The following is a 25,824-nucleotide window of genomic DNA, read 5'->3' on the forward strand; positions in this document are numbered from 1 at the left end:
TAGTCCTCTCCACGTATATACGGAGAGCCTGTACCACATCCAAAGACCACTCTTTGGAGTACAAACCAGAAGAGATGAAAGCCGGTAATCACAATCTCTTGGTTAAGGTGAAAAGATAACACCACCTTAGGTAAATAACCCGGGCGAGTTCTAAGAACTGCCTGGTCACGGTGAAATATAAAGAAGGGTGGACAACAGGACAAAGCGCCTAGGTCTGACACCCTCCTAGCAGAGGCAATAGCCAGTAGGAACAGGACCTTGACCGTAAGCCATTTAAGGTCCACGGACTCAAGAGGTTCAAATGGAGACTCTTGCAGGGCATTCAGGACAACAGACAGATCCCATGGAGCCACAGGAGGGACATAGGGAGGCTTAATCCGTAACACACCCTGAGTAAAAGTATAAACGTCAGGAAAATACGCAATTTTTCTCTGGAACCACACCGACAAGGCAGAAATATGAACCTTGAGAGAGGCCAGACGAAGGCCTAAGTCCAGGCCTTGTTGCAGAAAAGCTAGAAGTCTGGAAATTCTGAATGTTTATGCATCGTAATTCTTAGCAGCACACCAGGTGAAGTAAGAATGCCAGACCCTATAGTAAATCCGCGCAGATGCCAGTTTGCGGGCCTTCAGCATAGTTTGGATAACTGCCTCGGAAAATCCTTTTACCCTCAGGAGTGATGCTTCAAGAGCCACTCCATCAAAGCCAGTCTGGCCAGGTCCGGGTAGACACAAGGGCCCTGAACAAGGAGGTCTGGGCGTTGAGGAAGTAGAAGAGGACGCTCTGTCGATAGACCCTGCAGGTCTGAGAACCAATGCCGTCTTGGCCATGATGGAGCGACTAGAAGTAGTATTCCTCCTTCTTGTTTGAGCTTCCGCAGTACCCTGGGCAGGAGTGACACTGGAGGGAACACATATGGCAGCCGAAAGTTCCATGGAATTGCCAATGCGTCCACGAACGCTGGACCCCTGGTTCTTGATCCGAAGACCGGAACTTTGTGATTGTGTTGAGACGCCATCAGGTCTACATCTGGTAGGCCCCACTTGCCCACTAGGAGTTGAAAGACTACCTGATGAAGACTCCAATCTCCGGTGTGCATGTCCTGATGACTGAGGAAATACGCTTCCCAGTTGAGGACTCCCAGAATAAACACTGCCGATATTGCTGGCAGATGGCGTTCCGCCCAACAAAGGATTTTTGACACTTCCATCATTGCCATGCGGCTTCGAGTGCCGCCTTGATGGTTTATGTACGCCACCGTGGTGGCGTTGTCTGACCGTACTTGAACAAGCCTGTTCTGTATCAGAGGCAGGGCGAGAGACAAAGCATTGAACACTGCCGGCAATTCCAGAATGTTTTTCAGGAGGAGTGATTCCTCCATGGTCCACCGACCCTGGAAAGAGTGTTGCTCCAACACCCCTCAAACTGGAGTTCGTAGTCAGTAGAACACAGTCAGGGATCCAGAAGGGACGGCCCCTGCTCAACTGCTGGTCCTGTTGCCACCAGGTCAGCGACACATGAACCTCCAGAGTCAAGGAGATCATGTGAGACCTGATCCGATGAGGTAGGCCGTCCCACTTGGAAAGAATTAACCTCTGCAGAGAGCGGGAATGAAATTGAGCATACTCTACCATGTCAAACGCCGACACCATGAGGCCTAGTACTTGCATTGCAGAGTGTATCGACATGCTTGGGCGAGAGAGGAAGTATCTGATCCTGTCCTGAAGTTTCAGGACCTTCTCTGAAAACAGAAACAGCTGTTGACTGTGTGTGTCCAGCAGTGCTCCCAGGTGCACCATGCTCCGAGCAGGGACCAGCGAGGACTTGTTCCAGTTGATGAGCCACCCGTGGGCTTGAAGGATGTTTACCGTCAGTTGTAGATGACTGAGGAGGACATCGTGGGTGTTCGCCAGAATCAACAAGTCATCCAGATACGGCAGGATCCTGACTCCCTGGAGACGGAGATAACCGTCATAACCTTGGTGAAGATCCGAGGGGCCATGGCCAGTCCAAACCGTAGAGCCTGGAATTGATAGTGAAGGTTGCCAATAGCTTTCCGCAGATATTGCTGACGCGATATGGCAATAGGTATATGCAGGTAAGCATCCTGTATATCCAGGGATACCATATCCGGGTTCCATGGCCAGAACAATTGAGCGCAGTGTTTCCATACGGAACTTGGACACTCTCAAAAACTTGTTCAGTGATTTGAGGTTGAGTATAGACCGGAAAGACCCATTGGGTTTCGGGACAAGAAACAGGGTCGACTAGTATCCTCTGCCCCTCTGGGACAGAGGTACCGGCACTACCACTCCTGTATCCAGGAGGGAACGCACAACCAGTTGTAGAGCTTGCACCTTCAACGGATCCGAAGGGATAACCGTTGTGCAGAACAGGAGAGGGGGACGTCCCTCGAAAGAGACTGCGTACCCGTGAGAGACAACTTCTCCCACCCATGCGTCTGAAGTGGTCCTTAACTAGGCCTGGGTGAATCGCAGAAGTCGGCCTCCCACCCTGGCATCCTCCGAGGGGGAGGCCCGCCCCGTCACGCAGCAGGCCTGTCTTGTTTGGAAGCAGGCTAACGGGCAGCCCAGGATTGTTTAGGTTTGGGCTTAGTGGTTTTGGAAGCACGAGCCTGTCTCGGGTACGCCTGACCTTTTGCTTTCCCTCGAGTTTGAAAGGAACGAAAAGTGGTACTCTTAGCCTTCGGTGCAGAAGGATTAGTACGTGGGAGAAACAAAGTCTTATCAGTCGCCAAGTCAGTCACAATCTTGTTCAGATGCTCCCCAAATAGGATGTCTCCCTTAATTTTGAGCACCTCCAAGGTCTTTTTGGAGTCCAGGTCCACCTTCCACGGACCTCAACCATAGAATTCTGCGAACCAGTATAGACATAGTAGACGCCTTGGCCACCATCACACCTGCCTCAGAAGATACCTCCTGAATATAGTGGGAGGCGGTGGTAATATGAGACAGATATTGTCTGGCAGTGTCAGAAATATCCTGAGGTAGCTCTTCCTCTAATGCCTGAACCCATGCTTCAATTTCTTTTGCAGCCCAGGAGGCTGCTATAATGCGCCAATGTACAGCACCGGTAAGGGAGTAAATAGACTTCAGGCATCCCTCCACACGCTAATCTGTCCGTTCCTTCAGTGAGTTGACAGTTGTGACAGGCTGAGTAGATGACACCACAAGACGGGCGACATGAGAGTCCACCGGCGGTGGATTTTCCCACTTGTTACTCAACTCTGCAGGGATAGGATAGCGAGCTGGCATCTTTTTAGACAGGGAGAATTTCTTTCCTGGAGAAGACCAGGATTCCTGACGTATGTCGATCAAATGGTCAGAATGTGGTAAGACTACTTTAGCAACCTTCTGATGTTTGAACTTAACAGGTTTCTTAGACGCAGTAGTGGGATCTACCTCATCATCAATTTGTAGAATCAGCTTGATAGCCTCCACTAGGTGAGGAACATCAACCTGAGTTGTAGGTTTCTCGTCAGAAGCAACTGCATCAGTGTCTGACGGATCCATATATTCCTCATCGTCATCAGAAGAATTATCTGAAATATTAGTGGATTGTGAGGAGAAAGTGGCTCGCTTAGATGACCCCTTGACCCCAGAGGGACATTGGGTAGACTTTTGTCTCACCAAAGATTGATTTAATTGTTGTATCTGGGTAGACAGAGTGTCCGCCCAGGGCAGATTAACTACAGGGACAATATGTGGCTGCAATGGCACAGGAGGCCCCACAGGGGGCATAAGATGTGTCACAAGCGTATTCAGCATATTTGATAACGCTGCCCAAGGTGGTTCCTGATTGGCCACAGGGGCTGCGGGCTGACAGGGAGATGTATGGCACCCAGTACACGAACCATCAGTTAAAACTTCCCCCTCAGGTAAATCCGTGGTGCAAGCACTGCATGATGCAGAAGCATCTGCGGATTTCCCGCCCTGTGTGGCAGACATTGTAGGGAATGTAGCCTTAGAGCGTAACAGTACAATATAGCCAGACAAACACAACACCTGCAAATAACCCCCTGATTTATGTGACAGTAAATACAGGACACAGAGAATTATTGCAGTATGAGGTGACTGAAATACACAGTAAAACACACAAAACAGTATATACTATGTAGCACTATATATGAGACCCTGACGCACCTAGCCCCCCAGGGTACAGAATACAGTGATAGCAATAAGTGTTATACACGAAAATGAAATCCACACAGCAGCTACAGGCACCCTCAGTCACAATGCAGAAATAATTTCAGACAAACAATAAAACTCCACTGGACTAGTAAAACTATATATATATATATATATATATATATATATATATATATATATAAGTTTTACTAGTCCAGTGCAGTTTAATATATATATATATCTATTTCTCGTAGTCCGTAGTGGATGCTGGGGACTCCGTAAGGACCATGGGGATTAGCGGCTCCGCAGGAGACTGGGCACAACTAAAGAAAGCTTTAGGACTACCTGGTGTGCACTGGCTCCTCCCACTAAGACCCTCCTCCAGACCTCAGTTAGGATACTGTGCCCGGAAGAGCTGACACAATAAGGAAGGATTTTGAATCCCGGGTAAGACTCATACCAGCCACACCAATCACACCGTATAACTCGTGATACTATACCCAGTTAACAGTATGATAACAACTGAGCCTCTCAACAGATGGCTCAACAATAACCCTTTAGTTAGGCAATAACTATATACAAGTATTGCAGACAATCTGCACTTGGGACGGGCGCCTAGCATCCACTACGGACTACGAGAAATAGATTTACCGGTGAGTAAAATCTTATTTTCTCTAACGTCCTAAGTGGATGCTGGGGACTCCGTAAGGACCATGGGGATTATACCAAAGTACCCAAACGGGCGGGAGAGTGCGGATGACTCTGCAGCACCGAATGAGCAAACTCTAGGTCCTCCTCAGCCAGGGTATCAAACTTGTAGACTCTTGCAAGAGTGTTTGAACCCGACAAAGTAACAGCTCGGCAAATTTGTAAAGCCGAGACCCCTCGGGCAGCCGCCCAAGAAGAGCCCACTTTCCTCGTGGAATGGGCTTTTACAGATTTAGGGTGCGGCAGTGCAGCCGCAGAATGTGCAAGTTGAATCGTGCTACAGATCCAGCTAGCAATAGTCTGCTTAGAAGCAGGAGCACCCAGCTTGTTGGGTGCATACAGGATAAATAGCGAGTCAGTCTTTCTGACTCCAGCCGTCCTGGAAACATATATTTTTCAGGGCCCTGACTACGTCCAGAAACTTGGAATCCTCCAAGTCCCAAGTAGCCGCAGGCACCACAATAGGTTGGTTCACATGAAAAACTGATACCACCTTGGGAAGGAATTGGGAACGAGTCCTCAATTCCGCCTTATCCATATAAAATACAGATAAGGGCTTTTGCATGACAAAGCCGCCAATTCTGATACACGCCTGGCCGACGCCAAGGCCCACAGCATGACCACTTTCCACGTGAGGTATTGTAGCTCCACGGATTTAAGTGGCTCAACTCAATGCGATTTCAGGAAATCCAACACTACGTTGAGATCCCACGGTGCCACTGGAGGCACAAACGGGGGCTGACTATGCAGCACTCCCTTAACAAAAGTCTGAACTTCAGGCAGTGAAGCCAGTTCTATTTTGGAAGAAAATCGATAGAGCCGAAATCTGGACCTTAATGGAACCCAATTTTAGGCCCATAGTCACCTCTGACTTGTAGGAAGTGCAGAAATCGACCTAGCTGAAATTCCTCCTTTTGGGGCCTTACTGGCCTCACAGCACGCAACATATTTCCGCCATATGCGGTGATAATGGTTTGCGTTCACTTCTTTCCTAGCTTTAAATAGCGTAGGGATAACTTCCTCCGGAATGCCCTCTTCCTTCAGGATCCGGCGTTCAACCGCCATGCCGTCAAACGCAGCCGCGGTACGTCTTGGAACAGACAGGCCCCCTGCTGCAGCAGGTCCTGTCTGAGCGGCAGAGGCCATGGGTCCTCTGAGATCATTTCTTGGAGTTCTGGGTACCAAGCTCTTCTTGGCCAACCCGGAACAATGAGTATAGTTCTTACTCCTCTCCTTCTTATTATTCTCATTACCCTGGGTATGAGAGGCAGAGAAGGGAAAACATACACCGACTGGTACACCCACGGTGTTACCAGAGCGTCCACAGCTATCGCCTGAGGGTCCCTTGACCTGGCGCAATATCTTTGTAGCTTTTTGTTGAGGCGGGACGCCATCATGTCCACCTGTGGCCTTTCCCAACGGTGTACAATCATTTGGAAGACTTCTGGATGAAGTCCCCACTCTCCCGGGTGGAGGTCGTGTCTGCTGAGAAAGTCTGCTTCTCAGTTGTCCACTCCGGGAATGAACACTGCTGACAGTGCTAACACGTGATTTTCCGCCCATCGGAGAATCCTTGTGGCTTCTGCCATCGCCATCCTGCTTCTTGTGCCGCCCTGTCGGTTTCCCTGAGCGACCGCCGTGATGTTGTCTGACTGGATCAGCACCGGCCGGTGTTGAAGCAGGGTCTAGCCTGACTTAGGGCATTGTAAATGGCCCATAGTTCCAGAACATTTATGTGTATGGAAGTCTCCTGACTTTTCCATAGGCCTTGGAAGTTTCTTCCCTGTGTGACTGCCCCCCAGCCTTGAAGGCTGGCATCCGTGGTCACCAGGACCCAGTCCTGTATGCCGAATCTGCGGCCCCCTAGAAGATGAGCACTCTACAGTCACCACCACAGCGACACCCTGGCCCTTGGAGACAGGGTTATCCGCCGATGCATCTGAAGATGCGACCCGGACCACTTGTCCAACAGATCCCACTGGAAGATCCTTGCATGGGACCTGGCGAATGGAATTTCTTCGTAAGAAGCTACCATCTTTCCCAAGGCTCGCGTGCATTGATGCACCGACACCTGTATTTGTATTAGGAGGTCTCCGTCTAGAGACGCAAACTCCTTGGACTTCTCCTCCGGGAGAAACCCTTTTTATCCTGTTCTGTGTCCAGAACCATACCCAGGAACAGTAGACGCGTCGTAGGAAACAGCTGCGACTTTGGAATATTCAGAATCCAGCCGTGCTGTTGTAGCACTTCCCGAGATAGTGCTACTCCGACGAACAACTGCTCCCTGGACCTCGCCTTTATAAGGAGATCGTCCAAGTACGGGATAAGTACTTCGGCCATTACCTTGGTAAATACCCTCGGTGCCGGGGACAGACCAACGGCAACGTCTGGAATTGGTAATGACAATCCTGTACCACAATTTTGAGGTACACCTGGTGAAGAGGGTAAATAGGGACATGCAGCTAAGCATCCTTGATGTCCAGTGATACCCTGAAATTCTCCAGGCTTGCAATAATCGCCCTGAGCGATTACATTTTGAACTTGAACCTTCGTATATAAGTGTTCAAGGATTTCAATTTTAGAATGGGTCTCACCGAACCGTCTGGTTTTGGTACCACAACATTTTGGAATAGTAACCCCGGCCTTGTTGAAGGAGGGGTACCTTGATTTCACCTGCTGGAAGTACAGCTTGTGAATTGCCGCCAGTACTACCTTTCTCCGAGGGCAGCAGGCAAGGCTGATGTGAGGTAACGGCGAGGGGGAGTCGCCTTGAACTCCAGCCTGTATCCCTGTGATACTACTTGCAGAACCTAGGGATCCACCTGTGGGCAAGCCCACTGGTCCCTGAAGTTCCCGAGACGCGCCCCCACCACACCTGTCTCCACCTGTGGAGCCCCAGCGTCATGCGGTGGACTCAGAGGAAGCGAGGGAAGATTTTTGATCCTGGGAACTGGCTGCCTGGAGCAGCTTTTTCCTTCTTTCCTTGTCTCTGTGCAGAAAGGAAGCGCCTTTGACCCGCTTGCTTTTCTGAAGCCGAAAGGACTGTACCTGAAAATACGGTGCTTTCTTAGGCTTTTGTGAGGAAACCTGAGGTAAAAATTTTTCTTCCCAGCTGTTGCTGTGGATACGAGGTCCCAGAGACCATCCCCAAACAATTCCTCACCCTTATAAGGCAGAATCTCCATGTGCCTTTTAAAGGCAGCATCACCTGTCCACTGCCGGGTTTCTAATACCCTCCTGGCAGAATGGACATTGCATTAATTCTGGATGCCAGCCGGTAAATATCCCTCTGTGCATCCTTCCTATATAAGACGACGTCTTTAAAATGCTCTATGTTAGCAAAATATTATCCCTATCTAGGGTATTAATATCATCTGACAGGGTATCAGACCACGCTGCAGCAGCACTATTTTGCTGAGGCAATTGCAGGTCTCAGTATATAACCTGAGTGTGTGTATATACAGACTTCAGGATAGCCTCCTGCTTTTTATCAGCAGGCTCCTTCAAGGTGGCCGTATCCTAAGACGGCAGTGCCACCTTTTTTGACAAACGTGTGAGCGCCTTATCCACCCTAGGGGATATCTCCCAGCGTGACCTATCCTCTGGCGGGAAAGGGTACGCCATCAGTAACTGTTTAGAAATTACCAGTTTCTTATCGGGGGAACCCACGCTTCTTTACACACTTCATTCATTCATCTGATGGGGGAACAAAACACTGGCTGCTTTTTCTCCCCAAAAATAAAACCCCTTTTATGTGGTACTTGGGTTCATGTCAGAAATGCGTAACACATTTTTCATTGCCGAGATCATGTAACGGATGTTCCTAGTGGATTGTGTATATGTCTCAACCTCGTCGACACTGGAGTCAGACTCCGTGTCGACATCTGTGTCTGCCATCTGAGGTAACGGGCGTTTTTTGAGCCCCTGATGGCCTTTGAGACGCCTGGGCAGGCGCGGGCTGAGAAGCCGGCTGTCCCACAGCTGCTACGTCATCCAGCCTTTTATGTAAGGAGTTGACATTGTCGGTTAATACCTTCCACCTATCCATCCACTCTGGTGTCGGCCCCACAGGGGGCGACATCCCATTTATCGGCCTCTGCTCCGCCTCCACGTAACCTTCCTCATCCAGCATGTCGACACAGCCGTACCGACACACCGCACACACATAGGGAATGCTCTGACTGAGGACAGGACCCCACAAAGTCCTTTGGGGGGACAGAGAGAGAGTATGCCAGCACACACCAGAGCGCTATATAATGCAGGGATTAACACTATAACTGAGTGATTTTTCCCCCAATAGCTGCTTGTATACATATATTGCGCCTAAATTTAGTGCCCCCCCTCTCTTTTTAACCCTTTGAGCCTGAAAACCACAGGGGAGAGCCTGGGGAGCTGTCTTCCAGCTGCACTGTGAAGAAAAAATGGCGCCAGTGTGCTGAGGGAGATGGCCCCGCCCCTTTTTCGGCGGACTTTCTCCCGCTTTTTCTGGAATACTGGCAGGGGTAATTTTCCATCTATATAGCCTCTAGGACTATATATGATGTAGATTTGCCAGCCAAGGTGTCATATATTGCCCTCAGGGCGCCCCCCCCCAGCGCCCTGCACCCATCAGTGACCGGAGTGTGAGGTGTACATGAGGAGCAATGGCGCACAGCTGCAGTGCTGTGCGCTACCTTGGTGAAGACCGAAGTCTTCTGCCGCCGATTTTCCGGACCTCTTCTTGCTTCTGGCTCTGTAAGGGGGACGGCGGCGCGGCTCCGGGAACGAACACCAAGGTCGGGTCCTGCGGTCGATCCCTCTGGAGCTAATGGTGTCCAGTAGCCTAAGAAGCCCAAACTACCACCTGTTAGGTAGGTTCGCTTCTTCTCCCCTTAGTCCCTCGCTGCAGTGAGTCTGTTGCCAGCAGATCTCACTGTAAAATAAAAAACCTAAATATACTTTCTTTCTAGGAGCTCAGGAGAGCCCCTAGTGTGCATACAGCTCAGCCGGGCACAAGAATCTAACTGAGGTCTGGAGGAGGGTCTTAGTGGGAGGAGCCAGTGCACACCAGGTAGTCCTAAAGCTTTCTTTAGTTGTGCCCAGTCTCCTGCGGAGCCGCTAATCCCCATGGTCCTTACGGAGTCCCCAGCATCCACTTAGGACGTTAGAGAAATATATATATATATATATATAGCAGTGCACAGTAGATACTGGATGTATATCCAAGAATACTTCTACTAAATATTCATATAGAAGTGCACTTGTTCTTAACTTATACCCCTTTCACATCGCACAAATAACCCGGTACCGACACGGCATATTGCCGTGTCGAACCGGGTCAGTGTGCGATGTGAAAGCTCACTGGGCGATTTAGCGGGTCGCCTGACCCGGTAAATCAACCCGGTAAAAAAGAAGGGTTTTACCCGGGTTGATTACCGGGTCAGGTGCGGTGTGGGGTTCACTACGGGTGGCCGGCGGTCGGGCTCCCGGCGACCAGCATCCCGGCGCCGGGAGCCCGACCGCCGGCTTACCGACAGCTTGGCGAGCGCAAATGAGCCCCTTGCGGGCTCGCTGCGCTCGCCACGCTACGGGCACGGTGGCGCGCTACGCGCGCCACACTATTTTATTCTCCCTCTATGGGGGTCGTGGACCCCCACGAGGGCAAATAAGTGTCGGTAAGCCGGCGGTCGGGCTCCCGGCGCCGGTATACTGAGCGCCGGGAGCCCGACCGCCGGCAAACAGAAGACCACCCGCGGTGTGAATGGGAGCCGTGTCGATGAGACACGGTTCCCATTCACAAGATAGGGAGAGGCGGCGCTGGAGATGAGCTCATCTCCCGACGCCGCCTCCACCCCCGCCCCTGCTGCGGCCTCCGTTGTCATGGCAACCGACCCGGTATATTGCCGGGTCGGGAAGCCTGCAACGGAGCGCAAATGCCGGATCCCACCCGGTAAGTACACGTTTGTCTTACCGGGTAGGACCCGGCATTTGCGTGTGAATGCAGCATAACACTGTCTAAAACGACATGTAGAATACTTAAGTGACTGTAAATGCACAGCGCTGATGAGGCAGGCGGATTTACAGATCAGCCGCTACTTGTGTAAAGATGGCGCCCAAATCTCTGTCAGGGAGTGAGGGAGAGTGAGAAGCAGCTCCAGGGCGGGAACACCAGCAGTAGATGGCGCCCGAAGGGGGGGAAGGGCTACAGGTGAAGCGCCTTATTCCCTATGCTGGTCCTCACCATCGGGTACTGTGGAGCCTTGTTAAAAGGATTTTTGTGAAATCCAATCTGTGCTCTCTGCCCTGGTGGATATAGTGGGGTCCCTGTACGGCCACAGTGTCCACGCCACCATTTCCTAAGACCGCGACGAGAATGAGATTTAACTCAACCAAGCCTGCGTTTTTCGAACACTCCCTGACACCCAGAAACGCCCTCTTCCTGTCAATCACTCTGCGGCTGCCTGTGCGACTGAAAAGCATCGCTAGACCCTGTGTGAAACTACATCGTTCGTTGTAATAGTACGCTGCGCCTGCGCATTGCGCCGCATGCACTGAAGTGCCGTTTTTTTGCCTCATCGCTGCACAGCGAACAAATACAGCTAGCGAACAACTCGGAATGACCACCAATGTGTTTTCACTGCACTGTTCGGGGAAAAAGAGCTTCTTATCGTGGATTTTGTTTTGCCTGCCTTAGCCCGGCATCGGGGACTAATAGGAAAAACCGTGCGAGTCAATTAGCCGCAGTAAACTACTATGGCTATTTGGGCAGTTTACTCAATAAGGAAGCAATGGCAATGAGGAAATAAGTAAAGTTTTAGTATACAGAGAAGCTACGTGAATTGCTTATATCTTTAACCAAAATGTCCAGGTATTGATCAGAAGCCGGGCAAAGCTTCCTACAGTGAAGGCTACAAACCAGGGGCTTGTCAGATGTCTCTCCACTGCTCCTCAATACAGCCTCATTTTGGGGCACTTACCCAGTCATTTTTTTATTATTTTACTTAATTATCATATTCTGAACAAAATCTACTAAAGGGAAGATATTAGTTCTTAAACCAAAAAGCCTGTGCAAATAAACATAATACAGAAACTGACATTCTGCTAACCCAGGCTGTGCTAAATAGTCAAGTATAAGCTGCAGATTGATCTGCACAAGCCTTACAAATTATACCAGTGTAAACAATATTCTCTTTTTCATTAGAAATGCACCCTAGAGACCCACATGAATGCCTAAAATAGCTGTGAAATATTAATGTTTATACTAAACCAATTGAACTGCAATTGAGAGATCATTTTACTGAAACGTGCCAATTCGGACGAAAGTACCTTATGGCCAGAGTAAATAAAGAGGCATGCCACTTATAAGCTTGTGCATTTAAGTTTTCCACAAGCAAATGAGAACTCAGCCAGTGATCGTGCGTGTCTCCGACCACCCTCCACTCTTTTAGAGGGAGATAAGCAAATGACTCTCAAGTTGGAACTGCCTAAATTGTAGGCTTAATTCATTTCTAAGCATACTTCAAGCCGCTTACGTAGCTGTTTTTCAGCTAAAAAAAAATAAAAAAATTGATTGCAATTACATTTGCATTCCTCTTCTTCATCGAGCTACAGTACATTGGCAATAACAGACGTTTACAAAGATAAATGCTGTATTATAATTTAGAAAAGGGTTTCTGTGCTACAACTTTTGTGATCTTCAAAAAACCAATCTGATTGTTGGGAAAGACACCTTATTCTACTTGACTCTAACAACATACCCTCCAACTGTACCTTTTTGGCAGGTACAGTATGGTTTTATTTATGGTCTGTACCGATTTTTGTCTCTCCAAACTTCCATTGAAAGGATAGGAAAAGGCCTTTTCCATGACCACGCCACTTTTCGAATTTGTACCGATTTTTATGTATAAAATGTTGGAGGGTATGTAACAACCTGCCTAGCATTTTCTAGTGATGATCAGTGTCCGCAAAGTCACTTATCAAAGTACGCCCAAGCCAAATGAACACAATGGCCACTTGAAGATGAAGGATTGAGTGAATAGACATGGGTTTAACAGTGGTTAGCACTGCTGCCTCGCAGCACTGGGGTAGTGAGTTCAATGCCCAATCAGGGCAATACCTGTGTTGAGTTTGAAGGTTCTCCATATGTTTGAGTGGGTTTGCTCCTCCCATACCTGTAAGATAATTGACTGCTTACTATTGTATGTTTTTGCTTGCTGTAAGCTCAAATGGTGCAGGGAAAATGTCATGTGAATGACAAATATTCTCTGTGCAGTGCTGCATAAATGTGGCTCAAACAAATAAATGATAATAAATTCCTTTACTTGTTACACTGAAGATAAAACAGTGCACTATTTGCCTGCAAGTTAATAAACTGGCAAGCCATACTGTAGCTTGGTAGACTATGACAGTATGTACCCAGGTATGCAGCATACTAATAAGAAAGACTGTTGGTCAAATGTGATTCATGTGCAAGACACGCTCGATACACATAAAAGATGAAGAAGCCATATACAGTACCTCAGGCAAAAAGTACATAGGTTTTGTAGCTTTCTTTAAAGCTACTACAACACATGCAACCAGAAGTGATTGTGGAACTCACAGTGTCCAATGTTACGGTATATGTTCAGGATCCTGGCTGCCGTTCTTGCATTCAATAGTATTGTATTTCTGATGTTGCTTAGTTTTATTTCAACACAAGTTAAATGCATAAGGGCTCTTGGAGCATCATCCACAGACCTCCACCACTGCAAATACAAGCACTCGGCAACCACAGTATGCAGTGTCACTGACACTCGAACGTCCATTGTTCAAACATCAGTAGGATCTCTCACGTGTGTCTCCCTTTTTGACCTAAGTCCCCCCTATCCTTTTTTCCTAACAAATACTCCATCTTTAAGGTTAATATCTAGTCAAATTCCTCTACTGACTTCCAGAATGAAACTCTTAACTTTAGAATTACAACCATTTTTTCACAGTAGTACATGTTCAATTGCGGATTGATGTTTGTAGCTGTGTGTAATTAAACTGCACATGCCAAGATGTCTGTGCAAGAAAGAAACATGTTTTCTTATAGGAGATACAGGTATGTAAGAGTGTATAATAGGTGTCTAATAACCTTATGCTCCTCAGATATGAAGACCTTCACTAATCCAGCACTTTGGAGCTCGGTATGACAGCTGCAGAATGGGTCTGCTACGCTTGGCCGGCTGTTGGGATCCCGGTGCCCAGATCCCGACTGCTGGAATGCCGGCAGCGGGGCGAGCGCAAAAGAGCCCTTTGCGGGCTCGCTGCACTCGCCACGCTGGCGCACTACGCGTGCCACGCTATTTATTCTCCCTCCAGGGGTGTCGTGGACACACCAAGAGGGCAAATAGTTGTTGGTATCCCAGTGGTCGGGATCCCAGTGCAGGTATGCTGAGCGCTGGGATCCTGACAGCCGGGATATCGAGTGCCACCCCTGCAGAACCTGGCATGCCGGAGGATAAGCGGGGAAATATGATGACGTGGGGAAATAAGTGTACTCTTAAATAAGACAGAATAGTAGTGCGTTGCACTTTAATATTCTTTGTTTTCTTTTCAGCTCTACTTGAGTTCTAAATCAGTCAACCTATACTTAAAAAACAAAACTGCAATGCCATTTTATTATTTACAAAGCCTGCACTGTCTCATCTAGTAAAATATGTCAGCGTTTGGCAGGCTTTCCAAAGCACAAATTGCTGTAAGCCGTGCCAACAATATATCAACTCACCGGCATGGCAAGATTCGGACAACATCATTAGGTTTGTATCCTTCAATGCATACAGCGCAGTTATCAAAATCTGGCTCTGTCTCCTGCAACAAAGACAGTAGTAACAATTAGGAGTGTTTGTTAAATGAGCTGCTCTTTCCAGCTTATCCATATGGAGAGGTGAAGGAATGAATGACTGTCACTCAAAAGAACACAAAATAAAATAACAGTTAGCCTATTATTGCAGGAGATTCCTGGCATGTCAGAAACATTCTGCATATCATTTGTACAGGCACCAGTGACAGATAAACATATTTGCATGAAATAAGAGACTCCCTCTCAGCACAGTTGCTGACACCGCTCTAACTATTCCAAAGATCATAGTGGTAATAATGGTCATTTACAAAGGTGCAAAATGTGCTAGTGTAGCTCCATATAGGCTTGATTTTGAGGCTGACCCATGAGGGTTTGCAGACGGATCCTGCAGATTTCAGCAGACGGATCCTGCAGATTTCAGCATACAGTACTGGCAAATGTGCAGTATCAGGCATACACACAAACATGAAATCACAAGTTCAGATGGATTGATGAGACCATGCTTTCCACGATATGGGCGCTTCTGGGCGGCACCCATGCAGATGCATGGACCTGTTCCATCTAGGAGTGTAATGGCAGTATCGTGGGCATGTAAGCCAACTTCAGTACTGTGGTCAGAAAGGGTACGCCTGTTTCAGACAGATCTTTTGCACCCAGCATGGAGTGGGTGAATGTCCGGATGCTAATGATCATGGTTGTGGCTGCAGACAGAAAAACAGTGGGTGTGACAGCATTCCACATGCCACTTAGAATCATCCCTTATTAGCAGTAGCGTATCTATAATGGGTGCAAGATGTATGGTGCACACGGGGGGCCCACACAGCACACCCTGCATCCATTTTTTTTATATTTACCCATCTGGAGACCCACAGCGGCAGCAGCACTGCACAAATCACCAGGAAAATGGCACAACGGCCATTTTTTTGTAGGTCTCCTAGGGACCCTAATGCTCAGACTACTGAGCTGCCGGCTAGAGAGGAGAGAGCCTGGATGGAGACTGTACACAGGCCCCTCCTCTCTTAATTCTCCCCTGCCTATAAGCCTATTTTACCATGAATGTAGAAAAATGAAAGATTTTGTACTGTGAGGCATGATATCTGAACTTTACAGGATGCTGAAGGCAGCTACTGGCTTAGAAGGTAGATGTACAACGTTTCTCCTCCTACTCCCAAAAAGGTTGCAAGGGGAAAACAAGGTAAACCAATACTTTCAATGCAACGCCTTTTGCACTTTATAAATAAAAATGTTAAGACTGTCCTAAATAAGGTTCCACTCCACATTATCTTAAAGAGAAAAACACAAATGTTTACGATTCCACTCCATGGGGGGTATCCAATTAGCCGTTGCTAATTGGGTTATCACCTGCATGCTCCCGTTTATTGCACCTTTTCAATTCTAAAATGGCGATAACGGGAATCGCACGATAATTCTAGCTGGAAAAAGCGGAGAGAAGTATAGGAGAAAGTGGGGAAATCTTCCTGTACCTCCAAAATAGCCAAACTAGCATGGGAAAACATTATAGAAGTCTATCAGTGGCCATAATAACACTGGTGCCATTAAATTGGCTGTTATATGCATTTTTTTTATACAATGTGGAAAAATTATAGAAAACATTTTTTTTCCCTGCAAAAAAATAAAATTAGATTTAGGGTACATAAAAATGGGTATAAGTAAATATTTGGGTCATTTTAGGCGACTTTTATAAAAAAGTGGAATTAGACTGATTACTCCCACCTGCAAGCCTAAAAACACTTGTCCCACTCATAAAGCACCCCAATATACCTGCATATACCTAGTACCCCAATTTCCATCACTTTGCATTTTTTGTCCCAAACATTACATGTCATTATTGACTAATTAAAAATAAGTCAAAACATTTAAGTGCCAAATTAGTCATTCAGGGGGGTGTCCCAGGGATTCAGAACCAAATCCCAACACTTAGCTTAAAATTGTGATTTTGCACTACTTATCACCAGCTCAGAGATGGTGAAGAGAAATTTGTGATAAACCCTACGGAGAATTATCAGTGATAACTTATTGCGGCTAATAGGATAATAATTTACCACAAAACTGCAGCTAATTGGATACCGCCTCTATTATCTTAGGAGAATAACATAAAAGTTTAAATAAATAAAGAAGTGAGTCTGAAGCAAAACCAGGCCAGACTTTAATGTGGCTTTTTACTTTTTCCAGCCAGTGCATTCCCGTCTTGGCTACATGCTTGCTAGTTGTAGTACTAAGCATTCCAAATACTCAAAGTAAGAGCACACTAATGTATAGACACAGAGGGCAAACACATATTTGAGAGAAAAGCATGTACTGCGGGAACCTTTGCAAATGACCCTATGACCCTAATGTGAGAGAAAATAAAATAATTATTGGGCAGTTTTTATACAAGAACATTTTTGTTTATAGGTCCTTAATAGAAACATAGAATTTGACGGCAGATAAGAACCACTTGGCCCATCTAGTCTGCCCCTTTAAAGTCTGTCCTTCTAGTCTGTCCTTCTTAATGGTTATTGTTAGATTTTGCCATGCAAGTCTTGGTTCCACCTCGAAAGAGCTTATACTATACAACATCATTGTTTTGACAGGATATGGCCCCTGAGCATGTTGTTGTACAGTACCATTTGTGATACATGAAGCACTTGGAAATATTTACTGCAACGGACACTTCCAGCTATGTTTACTTCATAATCACCCCTTGCTTAACTTCTAACTACTTGGAATTCTTATTGGTGACTATTTTCAAGAGTCAGAACTCATGGGCCCTACACATTACCCGACTGTCCGCCGAGCTGTCCGGCGGTTGATATGGCCAACGGACCACCAGGCGGCGGGGGAGGGGGGGATTTGGGGGGCGTGAAGTTTCTTCACTTCCCCCGTCACCCGGCCCCATAGCCCTGCATGCTAATATGGACGATATTGTCCATATTGCCTTGCAGGTATGAATGAGCTGCACCAACGATGAACAAGCGCGGGGCCGCGCATCGTTCATCGTTGGTGCCTACAGATCGAAAGATATCTTGTTCATTAATGAACGAGATCGGTCATATTTTTTTAGTGGTATCGATAAATGTGTAGGGCCTAACATACCCACAAATATTAAAGATCCTCTGAATGTAACAAGGAGGGACCACAGCAGCTCAGAACACATCTCTGATATATACCGTGGACTCTCCATTTCAGACAGCAGCCGCAGTACTTCTAGGTTTCTATGAGTGCTGTGAAGTGGAAAGATTTATCAAGCTGGTCCCATCAGCTAACATGCTAGCCAATGCATACTATGGGTTATAGAAATGAAGTGACCGCTAGGGCAGTAGAGAGCCTGGCTGGGCCCAGGTACTTTCTAAAGGGGTGTGGCCTAATTACAGGAGGTGTGGTCATGCACCTTTAGAACAAAAATACAGAAAAAAAATTGTATTTTAAGCAACTCCCTGGCCACACTACAGCTGTGTGCTGGGTTGAGGAGAAAAGTTGTAGCTGCTGCTGCCAATTAGGGGGGGGGGGGGGGGAACTGGGGCCCTTCCATCAGACCTGGGGAATTAGTACCCTCCCCCCTCCTCTCTTGGCACCAATGGTGACCGCTAATGTGCTCACTTTACTGCTAACATATGGCAGGGACCTGTGAGATGAACAGGTTTCTTTAATTAAGAACCTGAAACAAATGTACTACCTTGTCTGTCAGGTAAAGGCCTCGGAACAACTTATTTAGCATTAGGTCTATGGTTGGTGTGATTTTACGAACAGGAATTTGGAGGGGTGTGAACATCAACATTACCTTATCCCCTTTTTTAATAGTTCTAACTTGTAATTTGCTGATGGCTTTTTTTGCAGCATCACCCAGCCGTCTCTGAAAAACAAACACAAAGAAAGTACATGATTTCTTTTTCTTACACATTGGATATTCAGACAATACTGTGCCAGTGGCAATAGTAAGACACACAGTGCTATAGGGGTGGTTGGGGGAAGGGGGGGCGGGTTATCAAAAATTGGAGAGAGGTAAAGTACCAAATAATCAGCTTCGGTCATTTTACAGTCTGTGTTTGAAAAATGAGTTAGGTGCTGCCTGGTTGGTTCCTTACCGCTTTCCATTTTATTGCTCTCCAAGGTTTACATCTCCTTCCTTTGTCTAATATCAGACAGTATTATTATTGCAAGTTTGAGCTGACGTTCTCCTCTGCATCATTCACCTGACCTTAGAACTGAAATTGCCAGAGCGTATAAAGATTCAAGCTGACAGTTTCCAGCATGATAAGGAGATGAGAGACCACACTCATGCACTTCTCGTACATTACCCTGTGTGGATACAAAAGGTTATCTTAAGGTGCATACACACTGGGTGTTTTTGCCCAGCGTGTATGCATAGCGACTATGTGAACATCGCTGGGTGGAAAATCACTCAGTGCATACACACTGAACGATTTTCACCCCAGCCCAGCAATGTTCACGGGGGTGAACCACGTTCCATAGTAGGAGACTGTGGAAAGTGGTTCACTCGGCTTGTAAAACTGGCCGACGGCCAGCAATGATGCGGAGGTGCATCAAAGCAGACTGGGGTTTCAAGATGTGCTGTTCAAGCTCTTTTGAAGAACCACAAAGAAATGAGCAACGCTGAGGACTGTAAATGCAGTGGTTGGCCAAGGAAACGTAGTGCATCAGATGAAAAATGCATCATGCTGACTTCCCTTCAAAATCGGAAGTTGTCCAGCAGTGTCTTCAGCTTAGAACTGTCCGAAACCAGTGAGGACCAGGTACACTCATCTAATGTTTGGTGAAGTCTGGCAGAAAGTGGTCTTCATGGAATAATTGTGTCCAAAAAGCCATACCTTTCGACGCGGAAATAAGGCCAAGCGACTTAACGATGCATGAAAACATAGGAACTGGGATGCAGAAAAATGGCAGCAGGTGCTCTGGACTGATGAGTCAAAAGGCAAAATATTTGGCTGTAACAGAAGGCAGTTTGTTCACCAAAGGGCTGCAGAGAGGTACAATAATGACATGTATGCAGGCAACAGTGGACGGCCGCCACTGCCAATCACACTGCAGCTGCATCCTTCCTGGAAACACGATTGCCTGACAAACCTCTTCCTCACTCGCTGTGCAGCTCACCACTAGAGACAGAGGGGCAGATGTATTAAGCCTGGAGAAGTGATAAAGCAGTGAAAGTGGAAATTGATAATGCACCAGTCAATCAGCTCCTGTCATTTTTCAAACCCGTAGAGATTGGCTGGTGCGTTACCACCTTCCACTTATCACTGCTTTATCACTTCTCCGGGCTTAATACATTTGCCCCATACTTAGTAGGTCATGGCCCCGAATACAGTGCTCACCCTGCAGCCTCAACAGTTTTTCTGGGAGATGAGTGCCACATCTAAAACATGGCTCTTCAACACACAGGACAGTTCACTGATCCTAGGCACAAACAGCCTGCTGAACACATTACTGTAACAGACTTTAGAGCGGAAACATCTTTTTGCATGGATCCTCTTAGATGTTGGTGTTTCTCCCTTCCTTGAACACAACTGCTCAGAACAGAATACATACGTATTCCTGGCGGAAGGGATGCCAGCTGTCAGTATCCCGACAGCGGCATCCCGCCCACTAGAATGCCAGGAGCGGGGCAAGCAATACGAGTCCCCTTGCGGGCTCGCTGCCCTCGCCATGCTGCAGGCACAGACACCAAGTGGGAATAGCCCCTGTGAGTCGGTATTCCAGCTGTCTGGATTCCAGTGTCGGTATTCTGAACCCCGTGATCCCGACAGCCGGCAAATTGATTGCCTTCCTTCAGAACTACTTACTACGGTGATCTCAAGTGTTTCATGCTTAATGCATTAGCTACTTCTCTGTGCACTCCCCCTAAAGTAAGGATCACATTATCATATACTGCTATTCCTGCTTATTGTAGCCTATGTAGCGTGCCCAACAGGGTTGGCTGGTTTAAACGAAATGGGTTTGTTTGGGTTTTTTTTTTTATAAAAAACACTCTGTTTTTTTTATTATGCTGTTAGGACAGGCACAGTGCCATAACTCATTAAAAAAAGCTTATTATATTTAAAAAATAGTTTTTTTATTCAAAATGTTTCATGCCAGTGATTTTACCAGTGCTTATGCTTAACTCTTCCTTTTTTGTGTGTGTGCATTTCTCTGAAAAGTGCTGTTGCATTTTCCATTTTGTATTACTATTCACATTTATTTAATAATAAGACTAATGCTTAACATTAACTTGTTCTTATTTCCAATTTCATCTATCTATGAGTGTACTTTGCCTGCATTAATATTTTTAGTCTATCTACATATATTCAGATGTAATAGGAATAATAAGCTGTAAAAAATTGGTTTTATTGAGATATGTAAAAGAAATCAAATCAAAGCCTAATAACATTACTAATGTTATAAAGCACTAAACATGGTTGATCGAGGTTTCTAATACATGATTAAAAAATGTTTCCATTAAAACATTAAAGCACACAAAAAAAATGGTTTAAAAAAAAAAAACCCGGTAAAATAATTTTTTTCCCCAACCCTGATGCCCAATATGGCTGCCTCAGTTGGTATTCTAGCATTCTAGCAGTCACCTGTGGATCTGGTTATTAAGTAATTCATCTTTTTTGATTTGTTGTTCAGCAAAGTGTATCACTTCTCCAAGATTTGCCTTGCCTGTCCCTGGCCTTGCACACTTTAGCTTAAGAAGTGCGCCTAAGCCTATCCTGATACTTTCATGGGTAGGATCGAGCCAAGGAACTGATAAATCTATGGTATAGTTGTATTTTGTATTTCAGATTTTGTATTCACCCACTGTAACCATTGTCCCAATAAGGCTGTCCCCTTTTGTAATAAAGTGGTTCCATTCTGTAAATGTAAAGCACTTTGTGTTCTTTTAGAGAAAACCATGCTATAAATAAAAATTATTATTACTCCACAGCTTCCTGTATAAAGATCTATGCAGATGATCATTGCTCTGTACAGTGCTATGGAGATACACATTATCAACAAAGAGAAAGTTGCATCATGGGTAAACAAAGTGGGCAAACTGAGACAACAAAGGTAATGATACAAAGTGGGTCACCCTGTCTTTATTCATGCTTATAAAATAAAACGTAATGAGCAAGCCTTAGTCACATATTATGCGCCTTTCTCTCTTAAGGACCGGAAAGGTGAGGTTTACAGTACTTCTCCACACAATGCAGTGTACAATGGGGACAGATCACAAAGTGTTCCACATAATGAGAAACAACTAAAATGGCCAGTCCATTATGTGAAAGGGTCTTAGCATAATGACAAACAGCAGGCTGCTTCCTCATCTGTAGACATATTTCTGAAACAGACAACCCATCGAGGTGCTAAAAGACAAGCCTGAGAACATTGTGTTCATATGCTGGATCTTTCCAGCAGTGACAGGAAGTAATCAAAACAGCCTTATTAATAGTCCTCAGCATGGAAAGCCTTCAAAAATGAGCCCAAACGGATGTGTCTCAAAAGCTCAATACTTCAAGGTGGAAGCTTTTGTGCACGTATGTATTTACAAGGCTGTTCATCACTTCTAAGAGGAGAATTTAAGTGTTTTGCTCACCTGTGGCCACTAGATGTTGCCTGATAGAGCAATTCAATTGTTGCTCCGTGCGGGTGTGCACATCGCTGTCATACTGTTATGTTATTCCGTCATTTTTACAAGCTGGTAACTAGTATTTTATATATTAATATATATGTAATAGATATACCACTCTTGGGTGTGCGGTCACGCTCTAATATACACACTACTTGGTGAGGCGTGCGTATATTAGAACACAACCGCACACCCAACAGTGGAATACAGATGTGTCCTCTTACATTCTTGCTGCAGTTAAGGTAAACAGCCCTTCAAGTCAGTGCAAGTGTCTTTTTTGCAATTTGTTCCACAGAAATGCGCCTTAGATGCAATGAAATGCAATAGGACGCAGCATGCCTATATTCTGTCTGTAACTGCGGCTGTATCTACAGCCGAAATGCCGCGTACAGTGTTTCCAGGAAAACACTGTAGCATAACATTTTGTAGGCAAAATAGGATTTTAGTACCTACCGGTAAATCCTTTTCTCTTAGTCCGTAGAGGATGCTGGGGACTCCAAAAGGACCATGGGGTATAGACGGATCCGCAGGAGCTTGGGCACACTATAAAGACTTAAACTGGGTGTGAACTGGCTCCTCCCTCTATGCCCCTCCTCCAGACCTCCGTTAGAAAACTGTGCCCAGGAGAGATGGACATTTCGAGGAAAGAATTTATTGTTATACACAGGGTGAGTGTCCTACCAGCTCACACCTCAAACACACCGTAGAACGTGGCATTCAGAAGAATACCAGCCCACGGCATGAACAAAACACAGCCACATGCTGAGAGAATATGTAACACAAACCGTGTGTCCACATAAGCAAAAATAAGACTCTGCATGCCATGGCATGAAAAACGGTAGCAACCGCCTGACAGAGAAGACACACCACCAGGGTGTAACCAAAAACACTAACTGCAGACACCGTACGCACTGGGACGGGCGCCCAGCATCCTCTACGGACTAAGAGAAAAGGATTTACCGGTAGGTACTAAAATCCTATTTTCTCATACGTCCTAGAGGATGCTGGGGACTCCAAAAGGACCATGGGGTTTATACCAAAGCTCCAAAACGGGCGGGAGAGTGCGGACGACTCTGCAGCACCGAATGAGCAAACAAAAGGTCCCCAACAATCAGGGTATCAAACTCGTAGAGCATAGCAAAAGCGTTTGATCCCGACCCATAATCCGCTCGGCAAAGTTGAACCGCCTAGACTCCTCGGGCATCCGCCCAAGAAGAGCCCATCTTTCCATTAGAATGGGCTTCCACCGACTTCGGTCACGGCAATCCAACCGTAGAACCAACATGCCAAATCGCATCACAGATGCAGCGTGTAACAGACTGCATACTGCAGTCGCCCCAAGCATGTTGGGAGCATACCGGACAAACAGAGCCTCTGTTTCTCCAAACTGAGCCAAATTGGCGACCTAAATATTCAAATCCCCGGTAACACCAAGAGACTTTGAATCAGCTAATGCCTAAGTAACCACCGGCATCAAAAATAGACTGTTTTCTGCGAAACCCAGAAACCACTCTTTGGCAGAACTACAATCCGAGTTCACAATTCCTCTCTATCCACCTGGAAGATCAAACAAGGCTCTTGTGAGACAACACCACCACTTCCGACACCCGCCTTGCGGACTCCAAAGCCAATAGCATGACCACTTTCCAAGAGAGAATTTTTTTTTATTTTTAAAGAAAATAAGGCCATACTGCACCGAAATGGAGCCTAACTGTAGGCCTGCATCTACACCGGCTTGTAAGTATGGATAAGAACGACCTAGCCGAAAGTCTTCCGTAGGAACCATCCTAGATTCACACCAAGACACAGAATTACGCCAACCACGGCGGTACGGCTCTGCCGTTACCTCTTTCCCAGCCTGAAACATTGAGGAAATGGCTTCACTGGGAACATCCTTCCGGCTTAGGATATGGCATTCAACCGCCACGTCGTCAGACGCAGTCGCGGTAAGTCTTGATACACGCCCTGATCTAGTTGTAACAGTTCCTCACGTAAAGGAAGAGGGTAGGAATCTCCCATGAGCAAATCATGAAAAACTGGATAGCAAACCCTCCTTAGCTAGATCCGATCCGAGAGGATCGCCTGAACCTTTGTTCTTCTTACGTTTTTCACCTTCAGAAAAAATTAAAGAAGAGAGGCCACATAGACCAACTAAAAACACCCACGGTGTCACGAGGGTGTCCACTGCTATAGCTTGAGTGTCCCTTGACCTGAAACAATGTCCCTGAGGCCTCTCGTTGAAGTGAGATGCCAACATGACCAATTGCGACCCTCCACAAAAAGTTGTCACGTCTGTGAAAACTTCTCGATGATGACTGAATTTTTCCCGGATGGAGATCGCGTCAGCAGAGGAAATCTATTTCTCCTTCGCTTACCACCGGAACGAGTACTGCTAACATAGTGTAAACCAGACTTTTCGCCCCACAGCAAACTGTGCATCTTCTGCCATTGCCGCTTTGCTCCTTGTTCTGTCATAGCGGCTTACTTACGCCACTGCTGACAAATGGTCTGGCAGAACTAACATGGGCCGAACACCAAGAATACGTTCGTCGAAAATATCTCTTAAATCAAGAAAGCTTATTACAGACAAGCTTTCCAACTTAACCTTAACCTCTGGAAATACGTCCCTTGCAAGGACTGCTCCCCAGCCTCGGAGATCTGTATGCACGGACACCAGGATCTAAACCTGGATCCCGAACCTTCATCCCTCTAGAAGGAGAGAACCGAGCAGACACCACAGGAGTGATGTCCTGGCCTTTAAGATTATATTCCGGTGCATGTGCAGGTGAGACCTGGACCACAATTCCAACTGGCCCCTTGAAAGCCACTCTGGCAGTAGATCTGCTCACCAAAACAGGCCTCGTAGGCCGCACCCATCTGTTTTAGTAACAGAACATATTGATGAAGTGTCCCAGCAAAGCTGATCCAACTCTGGATCCTCAGACCTCTTTAAACAGGAAAAACACAGAACATTAACCGGTCAGTATCTACTCTGAAACCCACCTCCGACAACTGTGTCGGTGGGAACAACAGCCAATCCCTGTGTCGAAGAACAGTCAGAGAGAAACAACGATTTGCACCTTTATACAGGGATAACCGAACAATGTTCTGAACCTGACGCACCTCTGTATGACGTAGCGTACTACCTCCCCATCCAGAGGGGAACGGCAAGATCTATTAGAAAAACAGTAAGGGGAACAACCGTAACTCAGAATGCTCCCCTTTTGAATTCTATAAATAACTCACAAGTCTTAGTCTATTTCTGGACTAACTGAAATTAGTAGACGAGTGCTCACCGGAGTGGGAACTAGCCAGATAGACTCAGCGACAAGTGGTGGATGTGTTGGAAACAGAAAACGACATCCACTTCTGCGAACCTACCAAGGCTGCAGAACTCTTACCTTTCAACCTTCCACTGCCTGCACAGAAAAGGAAAAAAGAACGGTATCGAACCGGTTAAAACGACTGCATCCCACAAAAAAATGCACCACCAACCGTTGTGAAGGAGGCTAACTCACGAAGTTAGACTTACCAGTTGTATCCGCCGAGAGTGACTGAAT

At 46.5% G+C, this 25,824-nt stretch overlaps 1 protein-coding gene across 1 annotated transcript in view; it reads right to left on the reverse strand.

The window, feature by feature from the left end:
- RNF150 (ring finger protein 150) overlaps positions 1–25,824 on the reverse strand; it is a 352,979-nt gene that overhangs the window by 70,145 nt on the left and 257,010 nt on the right. The window contains exons 3-4 of the mRNA XM_063920385.1: positions 18,440–18,511; positions 14,584–14,666 (exon numbers count right to left, since the gene is read on the reverse strand). Coding sequence (XP_063776455.1) covers positions 14,584–14,666; positions 18,440–18,511 — 155 coding nt within the window. The remainder of the gene's footprint in view (positions 1–14,583; positions 14,667–18,439; positions 18,512–25,824) is intronic.

Source organism: Pseudophryne corroboree, chromosome 1 (genome assembly GCF_028390025.1).
Source record: "Pseudophryne corroboree isolate aPseCor3 chromosome 1, aPseCor3.hap2, whole genome shotgun sequence".
Taxonomy (NCBI): domain Eukaryota; kingdom Metazoa; phylum Chordata; class Amphibia; order Anura; family Myobatrachidae; genus Pseudophryne; species Pseudophryne corroboree.